Consider the following 18422-nt stretch of genomic DNA (forward strand, 5'->3'; position numbering starts at 1 on the left):
ATCCAGTTTTATAATTTATGCCTCTGTGGCGGGTATATGCTTTTTTTTGTAGGAAACAAAATTGGTATCTCAAATACTACATCTGGTAAGTTTAATAGATGTATGCCTTGGGACATAACAATATTATTCTCTCTTGTTGTTTTCATGTTTCACATTTATGCGGACCGGCAGTCTTTCGCTTACAAAATAAATAAGTATGCGTTAGCGGCATACTTATGGGCTTTGTTGCTTATATAACATTTTAAAATCTTTGGAAAATTGGATAAAACATTCAGCACAATACAATTAACACTAAGTAAAATATTTCATTCATTCATAGCAAAAATTCATTCATACTAAAACAACCATTATGGCGTCTCAACTAATCCCAATAAAATGCGTTCTGACTGTTCAGAAAAGTTAAAAACGTTTTATCTTTGTTGCGATTTATACGGTATGGGTGGAACTTGTTCATAAAATGAGGAACTATGCCGACCCCGGCAAACTCCTATTAAATAACCACCATAAATTTGGTTTTCAACAAAAAAACAGCTTTCCGTCACAAATAATCCCCAATAAATGCATTTTGGCTGGTCAAATAACTTCAAATGGTTTGTCTTTGTTGTTGGTTATGGCAAGTTTTCTTAACTTAAATTCTGCCGGAATGGGCGGAACTTCTATTTACATAATGAGAAACTATGCCGACCCCGGCAAACTTCTATTATATAACAACCATGAAGTTGTGATGGAAACGGTATAACTTGGATTTTCAACAAAATAGCGACTTTTATGAACGGAGAAGTTGAGATTAAAAATGAACACCATCAAATTACAAAGGTGGTTAAAGTTGAAATTTATAACACAAAACAAAGTGTACAATCTTATAACATTTACAAAAAACACAAGGGCGCACCAAAAAAAACAAAATTACATAGTGCAAAAATAACTAAGACAAACTATTTTTTCCTTTCTTCACAGATCTTGCTCAACTAAAACAATCTATTTTTTTGCTTTCTTCACAGATCTTGCTCTCTTTTTCATGTCATACTCACAAATACCTGCATAATAGAAGAAAGAACCAAAACACATAAGATTGCATAAAAACAAAAATTATTAACAAGAAAACACCAAAAAACAAAGACACACATAAATTAACTTAATTCATGAAGTTATGCCGGAACAAAAAAAAAGATAACTTTATGCCGTAACGCATAACTTCGGTTTAAAAACCAATAACTCTGCCGGACCCGGCATATGTTGCCTCAGACAAACACGATCTTCATGAAAACACGGTGTTACTAAACAAAAAAAACACCAAAAATCTTAAACTAAAGCTTATAATCGGAAAACATATAAACTATCATAAAAACCAAAAATCATAACACATACAAAGTAACTTAAATCACGAAATTATCGGAATAGGCATAAATGTAGTTTCAAAAAACAAAAATTCTGGAACAGGCATATGCCGCCTCGCACAAACACATTCTTCACAAAAACCAGATTATTAAACAAAAACAACAACAACAACATAAAACAGCTGTTCACAGGCAAAACTTCAAAGATTCAACGAAGAGAAAACCAAAACGCATATCAAAATCAACTAAAACATATTACGACATTCATAATACGACATTCAAAAAACCAAAATATATACATGGGCAACGAAAACTAAAGTTCAAAATCATACAGACACTTTAACAAAACACTATAATTTTAAATCAAAAAGGATCACTTAAATATAAAAAACGACGAAGACAAAGATATCAATTCAACAAACAACAATTTAACATAAAAACAAATATTGAAACGAGCAAAAGATCCAAATTCGTACCTAAATTTTGGAACAGATAAGACGGACACAAAACAAAAGGAGGAACGAAGAAGCAAAAAAAAGAAAAGAAAAGGGCAAATGACGAAATAGAAAGGGTTTTAATGGGGTAAGGGTAATTTCGTCAAAAAAACTTTCATTAAACAAAGTAAGTGGGGCAAAAATTAAAGAAGGCATAAATGAGGGGCAAAATATAAAGAGCCAAAAGAAGGCACTCCGCGCAAAAATTCCTTCAAAATCAATAATGATGGGCTTCTAAATGGATTGAATTGGGCTCCAACGAAGCTCCAAAATCCGATATATATTGTGCAAGGAGGTGTCCAAAATCAACCTTAAAGAACTCCTTTTTTGCTGCGCAAGTTTGAAGGTTTTTCCAGCCAAAGTCAATTCAGGAGTTTCAAGATTTTCAAGATCCTTGCCTAAATTGATTGTGACTTGTGATCCTAATTTAGGCTAAATCCATCGACAGACACATGTGGTCGTTCACTTCTTTCACTTGAACACCTCAAGTGCCCCTTGTTCCATTTAGACACTTGAGGTAGTGCTAGACTGTGTCATTTAGACATTTTTTGCTGACCTGTCAACTTGGGTGAATTACACAGCAAAAAGGCACGTTAAGACCTAAAAAACGGATTTTTTTTAATGTTTTTTAATTCTTTTTATTTTCTTCTTCCATTTCTCTTTCTTTTACACCAATTGAAAAAAAAATCATTAGAAAATTACAAAAAAAAAAAAATCTATCACTGTTGGTCTTATCTAGTTCACTGCACAAGTTTTGGTTCTGCAATTTTGAATCATTGGTGTTTCTTTGAAACTCGACTGGGTGATTGAAAACCTGAACTTGAGGAGAAATTATTTTAAAAAAGTAAAAATTCAAGGATGGAAATCGAATAAGCGTAATTTGATTGGAAGCTGCTGAGATGGAATTTCTTGGACCTGGGTTTAAATCTTCGAGTAACAATTATTTAGAGCTGAAAACCATGATCGTTCCTTAATTTGAGAGCGGAAATTGGAAAAGACATTTTTGGAGTCTAAGCTCAAGTTTGAAATTTTGGTTTGGCTTCGATTCTCAGATTTGGGTATGTTTGTTGATGTTAGCTGATTCTGATATTTTTAAGCTTGAAATTGTTCAATCACAGCTGAAAATATGAAAGCTACATCAGGTTTGAAGCATTTGTCGGGCAAAAAATTAAATCTGCCATTGTTAGAAGACGGAGCTTCATCTGGGTTTGCTATTTTTTCTTTGGAATTGCTTGCTTGATAAATTAATCATTGTCGAAAATGAAATGAATCTGTAAGAAAATTAGGAGAGAGAAAATCTAGTAGAAATTTCGATATAGTGATAGAGAAGATGAACAAGAGAGAAAAGAAAGAAAAAAACATGGAGGAAGAGGGTGAGGTTAGGGGAACGGCAGGTGGAGGACGGAGGGCTTAGGTGGGTGGGGGTGAAAATAGGTTTTTTCTTTTTTTTTTTTTTTTTTTTTTTGCTCCTTTGTTTAATTTACTAAATAGTTTTAAATAACTTTTCTACTCATATTTTAATCTTTTAATAATTATTTTTAGTATATATGCCACATGTCTTCATTTAATTCACTGTTTTGACACGTCATCGGCGAGTGTATTACACTCACTCTATATATTTGACTGATAGTACAAAAAGTGTCTAAGTGGAACAGGAAGTGCCCACCTGAAGTGTCTAAATGGAACAAGGAGCACTTTAAGTGCTCAAGTGAAAGAAGTGAATGACCACAGGTGTCTGTCGATGGGTTTGGCCCCTAATTTATTAGGACTGTTTATGCTTATTGCTTTCCCAGGTAGTTAAGATTTACTCCTTTTTTTCCTTTTCCTAAGGTAGTCAGCAATACTTCCCAAGATTGTCTTGTATTTAGTGCTAGTTTCTTTTCCTATTTTCTAATAACTTGAAAACCTTATTTGAGTAGATTTTTGGGACTAAATTCTGTGACCGCCTTAGTACTATATATAGGAGTGTTCTCTTTTTTATTTAGAGATTATTAACAAAATCGAGAGATTTTCTCTTTTACATCTTTGTGTGCAGTAACTATGGGTCTTATCTTTCACCTTTAAATCCATAACTTTTAGGAGGTAAGATAATGTTGTTTTTGTCATATCTTAGATTACTTCTAGGTATTCAAGAAAGGTGACAAGTTTCGACAAGTTTCAACTTATTATATTTCTCGTTATCCTAAAGGGGGTCAGGATTCAGAATTTAATTCTTAGATTAATTCTCTACCAAATATGATTAGTTCTTTTGGACTAATTGTTGTTAAGAATCAATTTTGAGAACTAGACTTATCCTGAAGTTCAAGTCTCGAACCGTTCTTGTCTTGAACCGTTCTTGAATTCAAGAATCACTTTCTTAAATTCATTCTATTGCCATTTGATTTATTTTCATTTCTTCATAATTCTTTTTAGCAGCCGCACATTACTTGATTTTTCTTTTAAGTTCTTGATTGTTCTTTATCAAATTCCTGAAATCCTAAAGTGATTGCAAATTTTAAAAAATATTTTTAAAAAAAAAGTGAATTTCTTCCTTATTTTTTAGTGTTTGGTATGTAAAGAAAAAAAATATTATTCCAAGATCATTTATATGTGATCTAGAAATATTGTGCGGTTGGTATGGTGTAGGCAGTGGGAGTTTTGGGGCGGCGAGGGCGGGATGGTAACGGGGTAAAGGTTGGGGGCGTTACTAAGAACGAGACAAGCTTGAAAGGCCACCTTATTTTCCTAGAAAAAATATTTTCTATTATATACTGGCCTAATAAACACCGGGAAAATTGAAAAAATATTTCTAGAAAATGTTTTTCGCCATATCGAACACACCGATAACGTAGCAAAAGGTTTCCTGTTATCTTATCATGTAGGAAAAAATGCTTTCAGAAATTGTACGGTTACAGACTGCATAGACAATCTATACATTCAATTGAAACTATTTATAGAGATCTCATAACCAAGAAAAGTGTGTTTCATGAACTGCTTTTAGAAACTTCAAAGAAAACCCCTAAACAAGAAAGGGTCTACTTCCAATGTACATCCCTTAATTTTCGTCGCAATTAACTTTGAAACCTCATGTTATATGTGGCATTTCCAAAAAATGGAAATCGATTATAAGCTAAACCTTGTACCTCAGTGAATCAAATGAATGCAACTACTACTTTTTTTCTTCCCTTTTGTTTGTCCTTTTTATCCCCTTCTATCTTACAACTATAGTAATACTATGTTACAAATCAAAATTGTGGATTTGTAAAGACCACAAAAGCTAGTTCTTTTACACTCAATTGGAAAGAGCATCCCAAGCTTTTAAGCAAATAGAATAAACTTGCACAAGCTTATGCATCTTCCTAGACACACTTGTCCCGTTTCCATCGCCCCTCCGTTTAAGCTACCGCAAGGTACAGCCGTGGTGATTGATAACTCTTAAAGATCCTTTTTCCTTTGGGAAGATATGGAGCAAAACAATCAACCTATTGTTACAGGAACGCCCAACAAAGATCTTCCAATGTATCATTTATGAGTCCAATGGAACTCATATAGGTTTCGGAGGAAACCCTGATCGAGATCTTGAATCGACTCCAGAACAAACTGCCACCAGCATAGCCACCAGAGCTAAGAGGGGTGAGAAAGAATCTGACCAAAAACTGACTATGGGCCGTTGGAAGCCAGATGCTCGATGCTGCAACAGTGAAAGAGCTTCGTCCTTGGAAATCATCACGTCAGATCATGTTAACAGCATTCAATAAGGTATAACATATGGCAGAGCACAAATATCAGCAGAGTCTATTTGCAAAGCTTCAGACCATACACAATGTTCCTTATTGACTTCATCTGGACACATTTCAGCATCCTTAGCCGGAGTTCTTTTGCTTCCCGACAACCATTCCTGGTCATCAAATCCAGACCAATCGTCCATTTTAGGAATTGTGAGTATCTGGCTTAAATACTTGGAATCGGGATGTGGAGGTCTTTTAGATGCTTCAGCAATCTGATCAGCACCAGGAATCACGGAAGACGCCTTTGCCTTAACACTGAACAGTGGTTTTTTAGATGCTTCAGCAATCTGATCAGCACCAGGAATCGGGGATGGAGCCTTTGCCTTGACGCTGAACAACGGCTGACCTTCTAGACTACCATTCACCTTCTGCTCCTTGTTTTCCACTCTAGTATCAGTAGCAACTCCCTGTTTAATAGAGGAAAATAAGTCTGCTTTTGGGTGAGTGTCCAATTTCTTTCCATTCTGTGTTGGCTGCTGAGAGGATGAGGGCCGCAGCAATTTAGCAGGCCTGACTTCACTCTCTGTATAGCACAACAGAAAAGAAGCAACACTAATCAGCCAAACCAAAAGGAGGTTAAATAGAGCTGAACACGCTTGTTTTAATTCAAGCAATTTGCATTAGAAGTCAGCAAATATGGGGGCTACAAATACCCTAACAGACTACTACATCCAAAATCACAAGAACTCTATCAAGGCAATCTAATCAGATACATAACTCGCATAGCTTTGATGCATCCACAGGGTATGAGGTAAAGTCAATACAACGAAAATAGCAGCTTTTAATAGTTTTTTAAACTCACCATGCAGGAAACCATTAGTTTCAACATTCTTTCTCTTTCTGTCAATTCCCTCGGTGACCGTACCAGCAATGTTTTCTTTGGATACAGGTGGAAGTTTATTGTTACTAAGAACAACAAAATCATTCTTATTGTTGTCTTTTGATTTATCCTCCTGGCTTTTCTTGAATCCACTTTTATCCTTCGCCTTCTCTTCCTTTTTCTTCTCTTTTTCCTTGTCTTTCTGCTTTCCATGACTGTGCTTTTCCCTGTCTTTATCCTTATTTTTCTCTCTTGGTTTGCCATCGCGTCTTTCTTTATGTTTCTGTTTTTCCTCTCTCTTCTTCCCAACATTTTCTTCCAACGGTCGGGGAATTCCTTCAAAATTGCTTTTTGCCATTGTAGAAAGGCCGGGAGGTATCGCATTAGCTCCAACTTTATGTTCACCCGTGAATGCTTGCGCATCCATCTTATGGTTATCAAATCCTTTCTCCTTGTTCTTTTCCTTGTCTTCAGCCGAATTTCCAAAAACTTTGCCCACCCTTTCTGGCTTTTCATCTCTTTTCCACTCAACTGGAAATCTCTCCGCCAACTGACTTTGCGCACCCTTCTCTTCATCTCTGATCCTCCTGCCCAACTCCTGCACAAATTTTGAGTCCTCTGTCTCAACAGCAGAGTGGCGGGTCTTAAAGGGCTTCTGCTCTCCATGCTGGACATGAAACTGATTGGGGAGTTTGGCTTTCTCTGTGCTAATGTGTCTATCTTTATGTTCATCTCTCTCTTTTTCTGAGCTAATGTGTCTATCTTTATGTTCATCTCTCTCGTGAAGCTTCCCTCCACTAGAAGCCCCGGGTGGAACGGCAACTCTTGCCTCCTCAGAGATGCTGCTTTTCTCTTTGTCCTTGTCCTTGTCCTTCTTTTTGTCCCTGTGCTTTTCCTTCTTGTCCCTGTGTTTATCCTTTTTCTCTTTCTTTTCTCTGTGTTTCCCATCACTTCTGTCTTTATCCCTTTTTTCTTTACCTTCTCTCTTCTCCTTGTCTTTCTTTTCCTTTTTATGCTTTTTCTCCTTGCTCTTCTCCTACACAGCATGAAAAGGAAAATATTAGTTTATACAAAACAGGTCGAGTACAATTTTTTTATAAGTACGTCAAGTATAACAAATACCAACATCCTTAAGCGAGGAACATCCAAATTACAACTCTAGCACAAAATTATGAATAACTGATACAGTGCAAAAATTTGGAAAGCAAATGAGGAACTCAAAGTTCAGGTAGAAATCCTAGATCTATTTCAAGAATGCTCAAGTACAAATGTTTCCAATAGTTAAAGAGGAAAAATATCCATAACCAGTTGAGAACCTAAATATTCATCATAGCAAACAAAACAAAGAGTAATAGCAATGTTAAATTAGTAAGTAAAAAGAACATTGTTACTTAATGAGAAAAGAGAAAACACTGAACGAAGGCATACAATCACATTGACTAAACCTGGTGCCCCATATGTAAAGCTATAACAGCAAAGTGCAGAACAAGATTTCCGCAAAACAAACAATTTAGAAGCAATTACATGGTAGCAGGACCCAAGACTGGAAACATTTAAAAATCAAATAGTTCCTAATCATTCTCCTTTTTGAGAGTCATCTTCATGGAAGAGGTCCATATTTAACTTCTCCAGTCTTCCAGTAGGTGTCATGCAAAATGCCTTTACAATGACTTATGTTCCATAAATGGTGTAACCGCATTTCAGCTACAAAACTATGACAACAACTACTACCATGTCTCAGTCCCAAGAAAGTTGGGGTCGGCTACAAAAAGTATCACTGATGAACTTATTCCAGCATCATGAATTCACCAACTAAACAGAGGCTGTACACCTGATCAAGTAAGACGAGCAAAACCAGTTTCTAAAGAGAACCCTCAAGAACATGAAGTCAACCACCTTACTTTGGACAAAGGAGGGATAAATAAGCAATTTCATGACTAAACACAAAAAGGCAAGTCAGTTCAACCCATCAACAAGTAAATCTTGCATTAGTCACTTTTTTAGGCCAATTTGAACTAAATCAATTCGAAAGGGAACCCACATAAGGACATCATGACCAAATGTTGTCCTCATCTTATATACAATACACATGCCCACAAACAGCTAAATGAAAAATTATTAATAAACGATATGTTCACATGCATTACAAAATAATACGAGCACAAGTACTATCGAATGAAATAGCATAATGCAGCTGCTTCATAACAAGGTCTCTTGTCACTTCACATTCAAAGGACTCTTATTGCCTCAGAAAACTTCGGAAAATATGGCATCTCTCTATTGTATAAAGAACTAAAGCAATATCACATACAATAACTCTGACGATTTGAGATTGTTCACAATATGGATTCCAAGTCCGAGTAAAGGATGAGGGTTGCTACTTGCAACTTGCAAGTGGCAGCCAGCATAAAACTAGTCAATTTATGATGAATTGTGACAATGCAGAATATGTTGGGACGTACGCACTACATAGGCATGTGTGTGTTAAAAAATGGGCAAGTGGTTCCATCACATCGTTGTCGTATGACCCAGGGTTCTTAGGTCTGTGGGTAAAGTAGTTAGTCCAGCCACATTGGCACCTGATCAGGTGCAAGACAGAGAATGACTTCCCCCATCACGAAGGGAGAACGGCGAGAATCATACTCCAGCATATAAGAACAAAAATAACAATTGTTTTTGTTACCATCTCCAAAAAATTGTTTTTGTTACCATCTCCAAAAAAAAAAAAAAAAACATATGAGAACAAAAAAGATAAGTATTCAATTTTGGGTGAATTATCATGGCATAGAACTTGAGCTATACAATATAACTTTGGGAAAGAGCAATAGATCATTGACTTAGGGGCACTGTAAAAGTGAAGGGAATTAATTTGGATTTATGTCAAGCAGATCTACAACGCAGGCTATATTCTTGCAAACAAGATTGATGAAAATTCATTAGGAGGGATAAAGCATCTATACATGGTGTTCATTGGACTAGAAAAGGCATATGATAGAGTGCTAAGAAAAGTTTTTTGTGGGTGTTGGAAAAGAAAGGAATTCATATAAAATATAAAATCTCATAAAGATGAAGGATAGCACGAAGGAGTAGTCACTAGTGTAAGAACAATTGTATGAGATACGAAGGAGTTGCCCATAACTGTGGGTTACACCAAGGATCAATGTTGAACTCGTATTAGCTCATCCTATTAAGGATGAGCTAACTAACAATATGCAGGATAAGGTCTCATGGATAAGGTCACATGGTATATGATATTTTGTTTGAACTATAGAGGCTCTAGAGAGCGAGGGCTTTAACATAATTAGACGATTGAGTGCATATACTTCAAGTTTAGCCAACCTTAAATGAGGGAAACTGAGGAAGATTAGTCGGGATTGAGGTACCCAAATGCAAACAATTCAATTATATGGGCTCAATGTTCTAGGAGAATGGTATAAGACATGAAGATGTTACACATAGAACCAAACTAGGATGGTTGAATAGAAGAAGAGTTACCAGAGTGTTACAGAATAAGAGGACGCCTACTAAAGTGAAATGCAAGTTCTACAAAATGACCGTAAGATAGGCAATGACAATGTTATATAGGGGTGAATGTTAGGACTTTAAGGTCCAATGTATATGCAAGATGAGTGTCGCACAAAAGGTGAATATTAAGATGGATGTGCAATCATATATTGATTAAACAATGTTAGAAATGATTAGATTGCGGTTGAAGGTGCAAGTGACACACATAAAGGATAAAATGAGATAAGGTTGCTTGATATCGCTTCTTCATGTCTTGAATCAACTTTCAGACGCATCGGCCCCTAAGCTTTCATGGTGATTAAAGGCGTTAAAATGGGACAAGCTAAACCTAAAATCATATGGAAGGAAGTCGTTTGTAAAGACCTACAATCTCTTGAAGTCCATGTAGACTTAATGGGAAAAAATCTATATAGGTGATACCAAATAGGTGTGATTAAGGTTTAGTTCGTTCGGAGTCGTTTAGTTTTGTTAGAGATTTGTATACAAATAGTACTTCCAAGTGCTGAAGAATCTAAATCTTCAAATATTGGATTGATATGGGTCGAAATGGATCAACATGGTTAGTGAGGGTTCATATAGCTAACCCAATTAGCTTGGAATTGAGGCGTAGTTGTTGTTTGCAATATTACAACAATGTTTTCAACCATAATGAAAATAAGTTTGAACCAAAGGTCCAAAATTACTACAAATGTCTTGAAGAGCAAGAGTTTACTTCCAGCTACAATTGGACAAACAATTTTAACAAAAAGTCTCATGACACGAGGTACCAATATGGAAAAAATGTAGCCTGTTGTGGAGCAAATACTGGCATCCTTACACGGAAAAAGAGAACTACAGAGAATCTCAAACATTCAATTACAAAATATTCTTAAGATCTAATGGATACTTTTTTTTTTTTTTTTTTTTTTGGTAAGGATTCTTAAGAAATGGGCAGTGAGATGTGCAATTTGCATAGAAGAAGATGAAACAAAGCATCAATAAAAATATACTGTAACGCTTTCTTCATCTTTATTTGCAGGTCATATCTAAACGGTGAAAGGCAACGCACTGCTGTAGACCAAGGAAAGGCAACAGCAAGCCGCAAAATATTTCAGAATATCAAATCAGAGATCGTTGCAAACTGCACAACTTGCACATGTTTCTTCTTGCCTGATGCAAGTATACTATGTATGCAAGAAAAATACATCCAAGAACAATAACTCTAGTTTTAAAAAATTGACAAAATGAAAAACAAAATTCCATCAAATATACAAGAACACCAACCAACATCAAACACATGACAGATCCTAAGCAAATGCCAGCTTACAGCCTTTAAGGAAAAAGAAATTACTTAATTGAAAATTCTCATATCCCCATAGGGGCGACAAAATCAATAATAAAGCCAACTGAGAAAGATACAAAAAATGGAAAAGGAAGATGGAGCTAAAGCAATACTCGTGTCAAGCTACATAAGAAACTATAAGATGAAGTGTTTGACAAGAGTACCAGGAATGCCCATAGAATAATCACGCCATGAACTCTAACCTCTGTAAATAGATTCATGCTATCTCAAAGTAACTAAATTAGCCCTGTCTCCGCGGTTATCTTCTCCCATAAATGTAGCAATTCCGCAAAACATGGACTTCTATGGACACAATCCTATAAATTACTAATACACATGCCCAAGCTAAGATTCTGTAAATCAAGATCATTCAACTGAAACCACAGCTATGAGTAAAAAGCCCTCACAAATAACGAAATTATGTAATCGTGAAGCACTGATGGAAGGAGTCATCAACTCCACATTAAGGATGAAAAACATGACAAGCATCCAGCACAAATTTCACCAACATGATTGAGTATAATGCATCAATAGGAAGAAAATCAACATACCATTTAATTGGATTCAATTAAGGAAAAACGTAGTACCGGCCAACTCATACATGTTCTAGCAATTTCACCTTAGATAACTGAAGATATCAGCAATCTACTTATGCAGCACATCTTGTACTAAGTACTAATAAGAACAAAACCAAAAAGCAGATACCTTTATATTTCCTTTAAATAAATTTACACTAATTTTCAGCATTATTTTAGAATGTCTTCTCCCGATATATCACAACATTAGAATGCCATCTACCGATACATAAAGACAATCACACTAGTAGCCTCGGAAGCATCCATGCTATTAAATTTCCAAGCAATTAATTGCCATTAATTACTATCCACAGCCAATAGTCTCCATATAATGTGGCAGTGAGTAAGAATTACTAGAACAATAAAGCATATCATTTTGTATGGTTCGGAATAATTAGAACAATAGAACACATCCACACAGTGATAATATAAATTGAACAAACCTCTTTTAATAAGTCACCCTCTTCCGGTCTAGGCTTCTTTTCATATCCTGGTGGTGGAAACTTATGGCAGCGAGACATTGCACACACTTCTACTTCGAGATAAAAATGCACAATTATACTCTCCAATTAAGTGCTCCACTAACGGAACGAACCAGCAATTATACTCCCGTCCATACACCATGTCCCCACATTCCTTTCCAGCTTCAATTTACTTCCATTTAATCCTCACACTCGAAATCAATCCAAAACCCCAATAATTTAAACTTGCTCTTCACACTTCAAATGCAGTAATTCCAAACCCCGTCAAGGTAAAACTTGCTCAAATCAGTTCAAACACAGTAATTCCAAACCCCGTCGAGCTAAACTTGCTCAAATCAATACAAGCACAGTAATTCCAAACCCCGTGAACGTAAACTTAAAACTTGCTCTTCTCACTTCAAATTTTACTACACAAGATTCAATTCACACACAGTATTTCCAAACTCCGTCAAGGTAAACTTGCTCAAATCGATTCAAGCACAGTACTTCCAAACCCCGTCGAGCTAAACTTGCTCAAAATCAATTCAAACACAGTAATTCCAAACCCCGTCAAGGTAAATAAACTTTGCCAACAATTCTAGTAATAATATCTACAGTCTTCTTCCATTGCCTAAATCATTCTATTCTTTCCAGGGTTAATTCCCCTCCATTAACCGCGCGATCCGCCAATAAATAATCACTCAAAACCCTAATTAAATAATCAATTTACTAACCGATCCAATTAAGAAACCCTAGAATATATTCCACCAAGTCTCAGTAACCCCAAAAAAAAGAGTACAAAAGTGTCCAAGAAAATCAAATGGGTGTTCAAATTTGAAAGAATCAAAGTGAAAAAATCAACCTTTTTTTTTTTTTTTTTTTTTTCGAGTTTTATCAAGAAAAGGCAAATCCAAGAAAAACCCAAAATGGGCAACTTCAAACTGAAATCAGAATCAACAAAATCAGATTAAAAATTGGTTCTTGATTATTCTTTTTGGTTCTTTTAGTGAGTGTGTATATATATTTACCTTGTCCTCTACAAAGTGAAGAACATTGTAGTAAATGGACAAGATCTCAAGATAATCAAGAATAATAATAATAACAACAAATATACATAACCATCACAGTTGTTGATAATCAAGAATCTCTATAGTTTTTGGTCTTTTAAGTAAAAAAAGGGTTTTTTGGTTTTTCTTCTTTCTTTCTTTCTTTCTTTCCTGTGTTTGTGTTGTTGTTTTTTGGTATTTATTTATGGGGCAAAGGGAAAAAAACGAAGAGAGAAAAAGGGGTAAGGGCTTAAAGCCTCACATATATATATTGAGAGAGTACGTTTTTGTATGAAGGAGAGGATTGACAAAATCACTTCTCCCTCTCTTGCTTCTGTGACCGTTGGATTGAATATTCTCTCTCTTCATTATGGTAACATATATTTGATCAAGATTTTGATACGTTATTGTTTTAAGGAAAACACTTACTTAACCTAATATTGAGACCAGTGTCTATTAGAAACCGTCTTTTTACATGTCAAGGTTGGGGCAAGAATTTTCTATTTTATTTGTTGGAATTGAATTTGAATAAAGAATTAATAGAAGATGGAATCACTGAAATCTCGTTTCGTCTTCACTGGAACTTGAGTAATGAATAGACCTTTTTATTTCCTTTTCAAACCCCACTTATGAAATTATATTTGATATGTTGTTGTTGTACTTAGAGCCTGTTTGGTCTGGCGATTTTGAGGCCAAAAGCGTTTTTATTTTTATTTTAGAAAAAGCACTTTTTTGAATATATGAAGTGTTTAACCAATTAGTAAAACTGCTTTTAAATGAAGCAGAAGCAGTTTTTTACGTGATTGGGGAGAAGCAGAGAATTATTTCTTCCAAGACAAAAATATCCCTACAATAAATACATATTCATCAAGTTTATCCCTCATTAATCTATTAATTTCTGATTAATAATTTTTTGTGTTAGAATTTTATTTTTGTTGTAGTTTTTTAGTATATTTAAATCATTGTGTTAATAATATATCAATATTTAATATTTTATTTATTTATCTATGTATTTCATTAATTGAGAATTTTAATATGTATTTTAAAATTTTAATGTAAGAACCTTAATTGAAGTCTTTCATAATAGAAATGATATTTATAATAATTTCTCTCGGTAAAATAATCTTGATAGTGAACGTTCATTGATACTTTTCCTTTTTCGTAATTTGACACTCAAAAGTATTTTTTAAGAAGATTAGCTAAACACAATTTGCTTATTAAAAGCAGTAAAAAACACTTTTCAAATGAATTAATCAAACACAAACTATTTCTCATCAAATGTACTTTTTTAAAAAGCACTTCTCAAAATAAGCAGTTTTTTGCCGCTAGGCCAAACAGGCTCTTAGTTAACTTATAGCCTATTTGACCAAGCTTCTAAAATCAACTTATTTCGAAAAGTTCTATTTTCAAAAGTGCTTTTCAAAAAAGTAATTTTGGCAAAAAGTAGTTTCTGTTTGGCCAATTAATTTTAAAAGTACTTTTGAGCAGCAATTAGTGTTTGGCCAAGCTTTTAAAAAGTGTTTCTAAGTGTATTTTTCTCAAAAGTGTTTTTGGGCAAGAGCTATTTTTTTAACTTCTGAAAAATTGTTTCTACTACTCCCCAAAAGTACTTATTTTATCCCAAAGCTTGGTCAAACACCTCATTAATGAATGTGATGTGTTAAGTTTCATTATAAAAGAATAGGTGATTTTATATTCTTCAGTTTTTGAACGGCAATTGAAAAAATAGTTTCTCCCATAAATAAGTTGATTTTGGCAACTTGTCTAGATAAGGGGAAAATGTTATTTGTATTCTCAAGAAATATGGTGGAGTAGATGTAATCCTCTCATTATTAACTTGAATCTCAAGTTCAGGCAATAGAAGTGAGAAAGTATGGTATGAAGCGTTTCCTCTTACTCTACACGATGCAAATTTAGACTGAAAAACTCATTTGTATGATGCATGCTTCAAATTATGTTTGGATCGGTGTTAAGTTGAGGCATAATACATATTTTTTGGATTTATGTTAGTTATCATTCAATTTGCAGTGTCTAAAAAGCGTTGAGCTCACTTAACTATTCCTCTTAATGTGACTTTTTATTACCACTCTATCTATTATCATCATACTATTTATCCTTGTCAATAACCTCCATCGTCAGTTATCACTATACAACCATTACAGTCAACCTCTACCACCAGCAACCAACCACTTCCACCACCAATCATAATTATCACCACTAATCGCCATCACTAACACCTCTACTAGAAATAACAATTGTATAACCATCACAAGCAATCACATTTATCACTGATAACCACCACAAACTCTCTCTACCGCCAACCTCCATCTAGGACTATCACCACTAATTGTCTTCACTGTCAACTACTACCAAACCACCACCATAAATGACCATCATGTCAACCAACACCACCAATCACCAGTGGACAGTCATCACCTCTAGTCATCTTCATATCTTAGGTAGTGTTAATTAATCATAGATAAGCGATAAAATTCATGTAAAAAATTATGTTATGTGTACTTATTCACTTGCGAGGAAGGCGAAAAATCAAAAAGTTTGTTACGAATAAATAGTAATTTGGTTTGAGTCAAGAATAGAAAAGTTGATGTATGTTGAACTTCGATTTCTAAGAAATAAGAAGTCGTGTTCTATAGCGTCCTCTTTTAGATATTCTAACTCATGTGAACACTGGACACTCCTCACTTAATTAGTTCAAATCAAGTCTTACAGAAGTAGATTTTTTCTTTTTGTGTGTGTATTTATATTTTGCATTGAGGGTCTTGACATCTTTTCTTAAAAGGACCAACTCAAGGAGTACTAAACTATGATTCTAATCGTCGTAAGTCTTGTCGATTTGCTGCATGCAGTGACAGACAAAACATGCTTCTAATTATTGAGAGTTATCACCATGTTAGAGAACACACTATTTAAAGTTTTAGATAAAGTGAAAAGATTCAAATTTACCCTGAAACTATATGGCATAATCTAGATTTTCCCTGCCTTAATAATCTGGTTAAATCTACCATTGCTGTTAAAAAATGAACTAGATTTTTTCTTATTAACTAATTATTGAAGCTTACTCTCTAGTGACATTGTTTAGCACCCTATATTGCCACGTATCTAATATGTGGCCTTTTTTTATAAAGAAAACAAATTAAATTTAATGTTGAACTATGTGACATAATCAAAATTTACCCCCCCCCCCCTCCTTCTCGCCTATAACCGTCAAATTGAATTCTCTCTCCTCATTAAATATGGTAATATATGTCTATTTAATCAAGATTTTGATACATTATTTTTGTAAGAAAAACAGTTATTTTACCTAATGAATGTGATATCTCAAGTTTGTTCATAGAGAAATAAGTGATTTTATATTCTTCAATTTCTAAACAGACGTTTGAGAAAATGGTTGCTCAATAAGTTGATTTTGGCAGCTTGTTTAGACAAGGGAAAAAATGTTATTTGTACGTTTAAGAAATATGATATAGTAGATGGAATCCTTTAATTATTAACTAGAATCTCAAGTTTAAGCAACAGAAGTGAGAAAATTTCTGGTATGAAGCGTTTTCCCCCTAATAAGCTTTACAAAAAACAAATTTTGACTAGAAAAACTCATTTGTATGATGCATGCGTCAAAACGTGTTAATAAGTGTTAAGCTGAGGCATAATACATATTTTTTGAATTTATATTATCTATTATTCAAATTTTTTATATTGTCTAAAAGCGTTGAGATGCGCATTCAACTATTCCTCCTAATTTGACTTTGTATTACAACTCTATCTATTATCATCATATAAATTATCCTCGTCAATCACTTCCACCGTCAATTATCACTGCATAGCCACTACAGTTAACCTCTACCACCAGCAACTAATCTCTTTCACCACCAATCATAATTATTACCACTAACCCCCCTCATCGACACCTCTACTAGCAACCACAATTGAATAACCATCGTAACCAACCGCATCTATCACTAGTAACAACCATCAACTCTCTCTACCACCAACCTCCACGTACGACTACCACTACTAACTATCACCACTGATTTTCTCCACTGTCAACTATCATCAGCCACCATCGTAAATGACCTTCTTGTTAGCCAACACCACCAACCATCATTGCGCACCATCATCTCTAGTCATCTTCATACCATCCCCACCAGTGGTAATGCAGAATTACTAATATTTTCCACTACCCACGACGATCACCTAATAACCATTACCACCAACTACCATCATTACCTTTTAGAGTTTACTTCATAAAAATAAATAGTTAATATGAAATCATGTAAATTAAGATTCTTTTCAAGTACTTCGTGAAGTTAATATTTAAACTTTATTGTTACTGATGTTTCAAAATAAACATAAACTACACATATTCTTAAGTTGAAAGAAAACAAATAGTCCAATTATCAAGTGTTCTAATACATACAGATATATAAAATTCAGAAATATTAATCCTAAAGATGGCAAATAAGGCCTTAGTAGTCTTAATTAAGGAGTGTTTATCCAAATTATCATTTATCTCTTCTTAAATATTTCACTAATAATTTTCGAAAACAAAGAAGTGGTAAATAATTTTTTATTATTTTGAAACGTCTAACATTCTAAAAGAAATACTTCGTATGCTAAAATGACTAAGATATAAAATCGGAGGTAGTGTTAATTAATCATAGTTAAGTGATAATATTCATGTAAAACAAACTATGTTTTGTATACTTATTCACTTGTAGAAATGGTGAAAAATCACAAAGTTTGTTTCTAGTAAGTCCAAAGTATATTTGATTTGAGTCAAAGAATAAAAAAGTTGATGTATGTTAGACTTCGATTCCTAAAATAAAATTTAAAAAAAAAAAACGCATATGCCAAGTTTCTATAACGTCTTCTTTTGATCGTCTAACTCATGTGGACCTTTGGACGATCCTCAGTCGGTTCAAATCAAGTCTTACTGAAATAGGATTTTCTTTTTGTGCAAATTTATATTTTGCATTGAGGGTCTTGACATCTTTCTTAAAAGGATTAACTCAAGGAATACTAAAAAAAGATTCCAATGACAGTAGGTCTTGTCGATTT

At 34.3% G+C, this 18422-nt stretch overlaps 1 protein-coding gene and 1 long non-coding RNA gene across 2 annotated transcripts; one reads left to right on the forward strand and one right to left on the reverse strand.

The window, feature by feature from the left end:
- Positions 1 to 4740: 4740 nt before the first annotated feature.
- Positions 4741 to 12824, reverse strand: LOC132068680 (uncharacterized). Its single transcript, XM_059462348.1, has 3 exons — positions 12283 to 12824; positions 6401 to 7454; positions 4741 to 6121 (listed from the first exon to the last, which is right to left on the reverse strand). Exons 1-3 carry the CDS (start codon positions 12358 to 12360, stop codon positions 5562 to 5564), a joined length of 1692 nt encoding a protein of 563 aa, XP_059318331.1. The 5' UTR covers positions 12361 to 12824; the 3' UTR covers positions 4741 to 5561.
- LOC132068681 (uncharacterized) lies at positions 12557 to 13083 on the forward strand. The gene is made up of 2 exons (XR_009417472.1): positions 12557 to 12691; positions 12876 to 13083. It is a non-coding gene; the product is annotated as an uncharacterized LOC132068681 (long non-coding RNA).
- The last annotated feature ends 5339 nt before the right edge of the window (positions 13084 to 18422 follow it).

This window comes from Lycium ferocissimum, chromosome 8, assembly GCF_029784015.1.
Source record: "Lycium ferocissimum isolate CSIRO_LF1 chromosome 8, AGI_CSIRO_Lferr_CH_V1, whole genome shotgun sequence".
Lineage (NCBI taxonomy): Eukaryota > Viridiplantae > Streptophyta > Magnoliopsida > Solanales > Solanaceae > Lycium > Lycium ferocissimum.

Bases quoted from the DNA above. Each gene is read 5' to 3' on its own strand.
- LOC132068680 (XM_059462348.1), bottom strand. From the start codon at position 12,360: ATGTCTCGCTGCCATAAGTTTCCACCACCAGGATATGAAAAGAAGCCT. The intron at 7,455-12,282 runs GTTTGTTCAATT...CATGCTGTGTAG, and splicing joins AGGGTGACTTATTAAAAGAG to GAGAAGAGCAAGGAGAAAAA. The intron at 6,122-6,400 runs GTGAGTTTAAAA...TGTGCTATACAG, and splicing joins AACTAATGGTTTCCTGCATG to AGAGTGAAGTCAGGCCTGCT.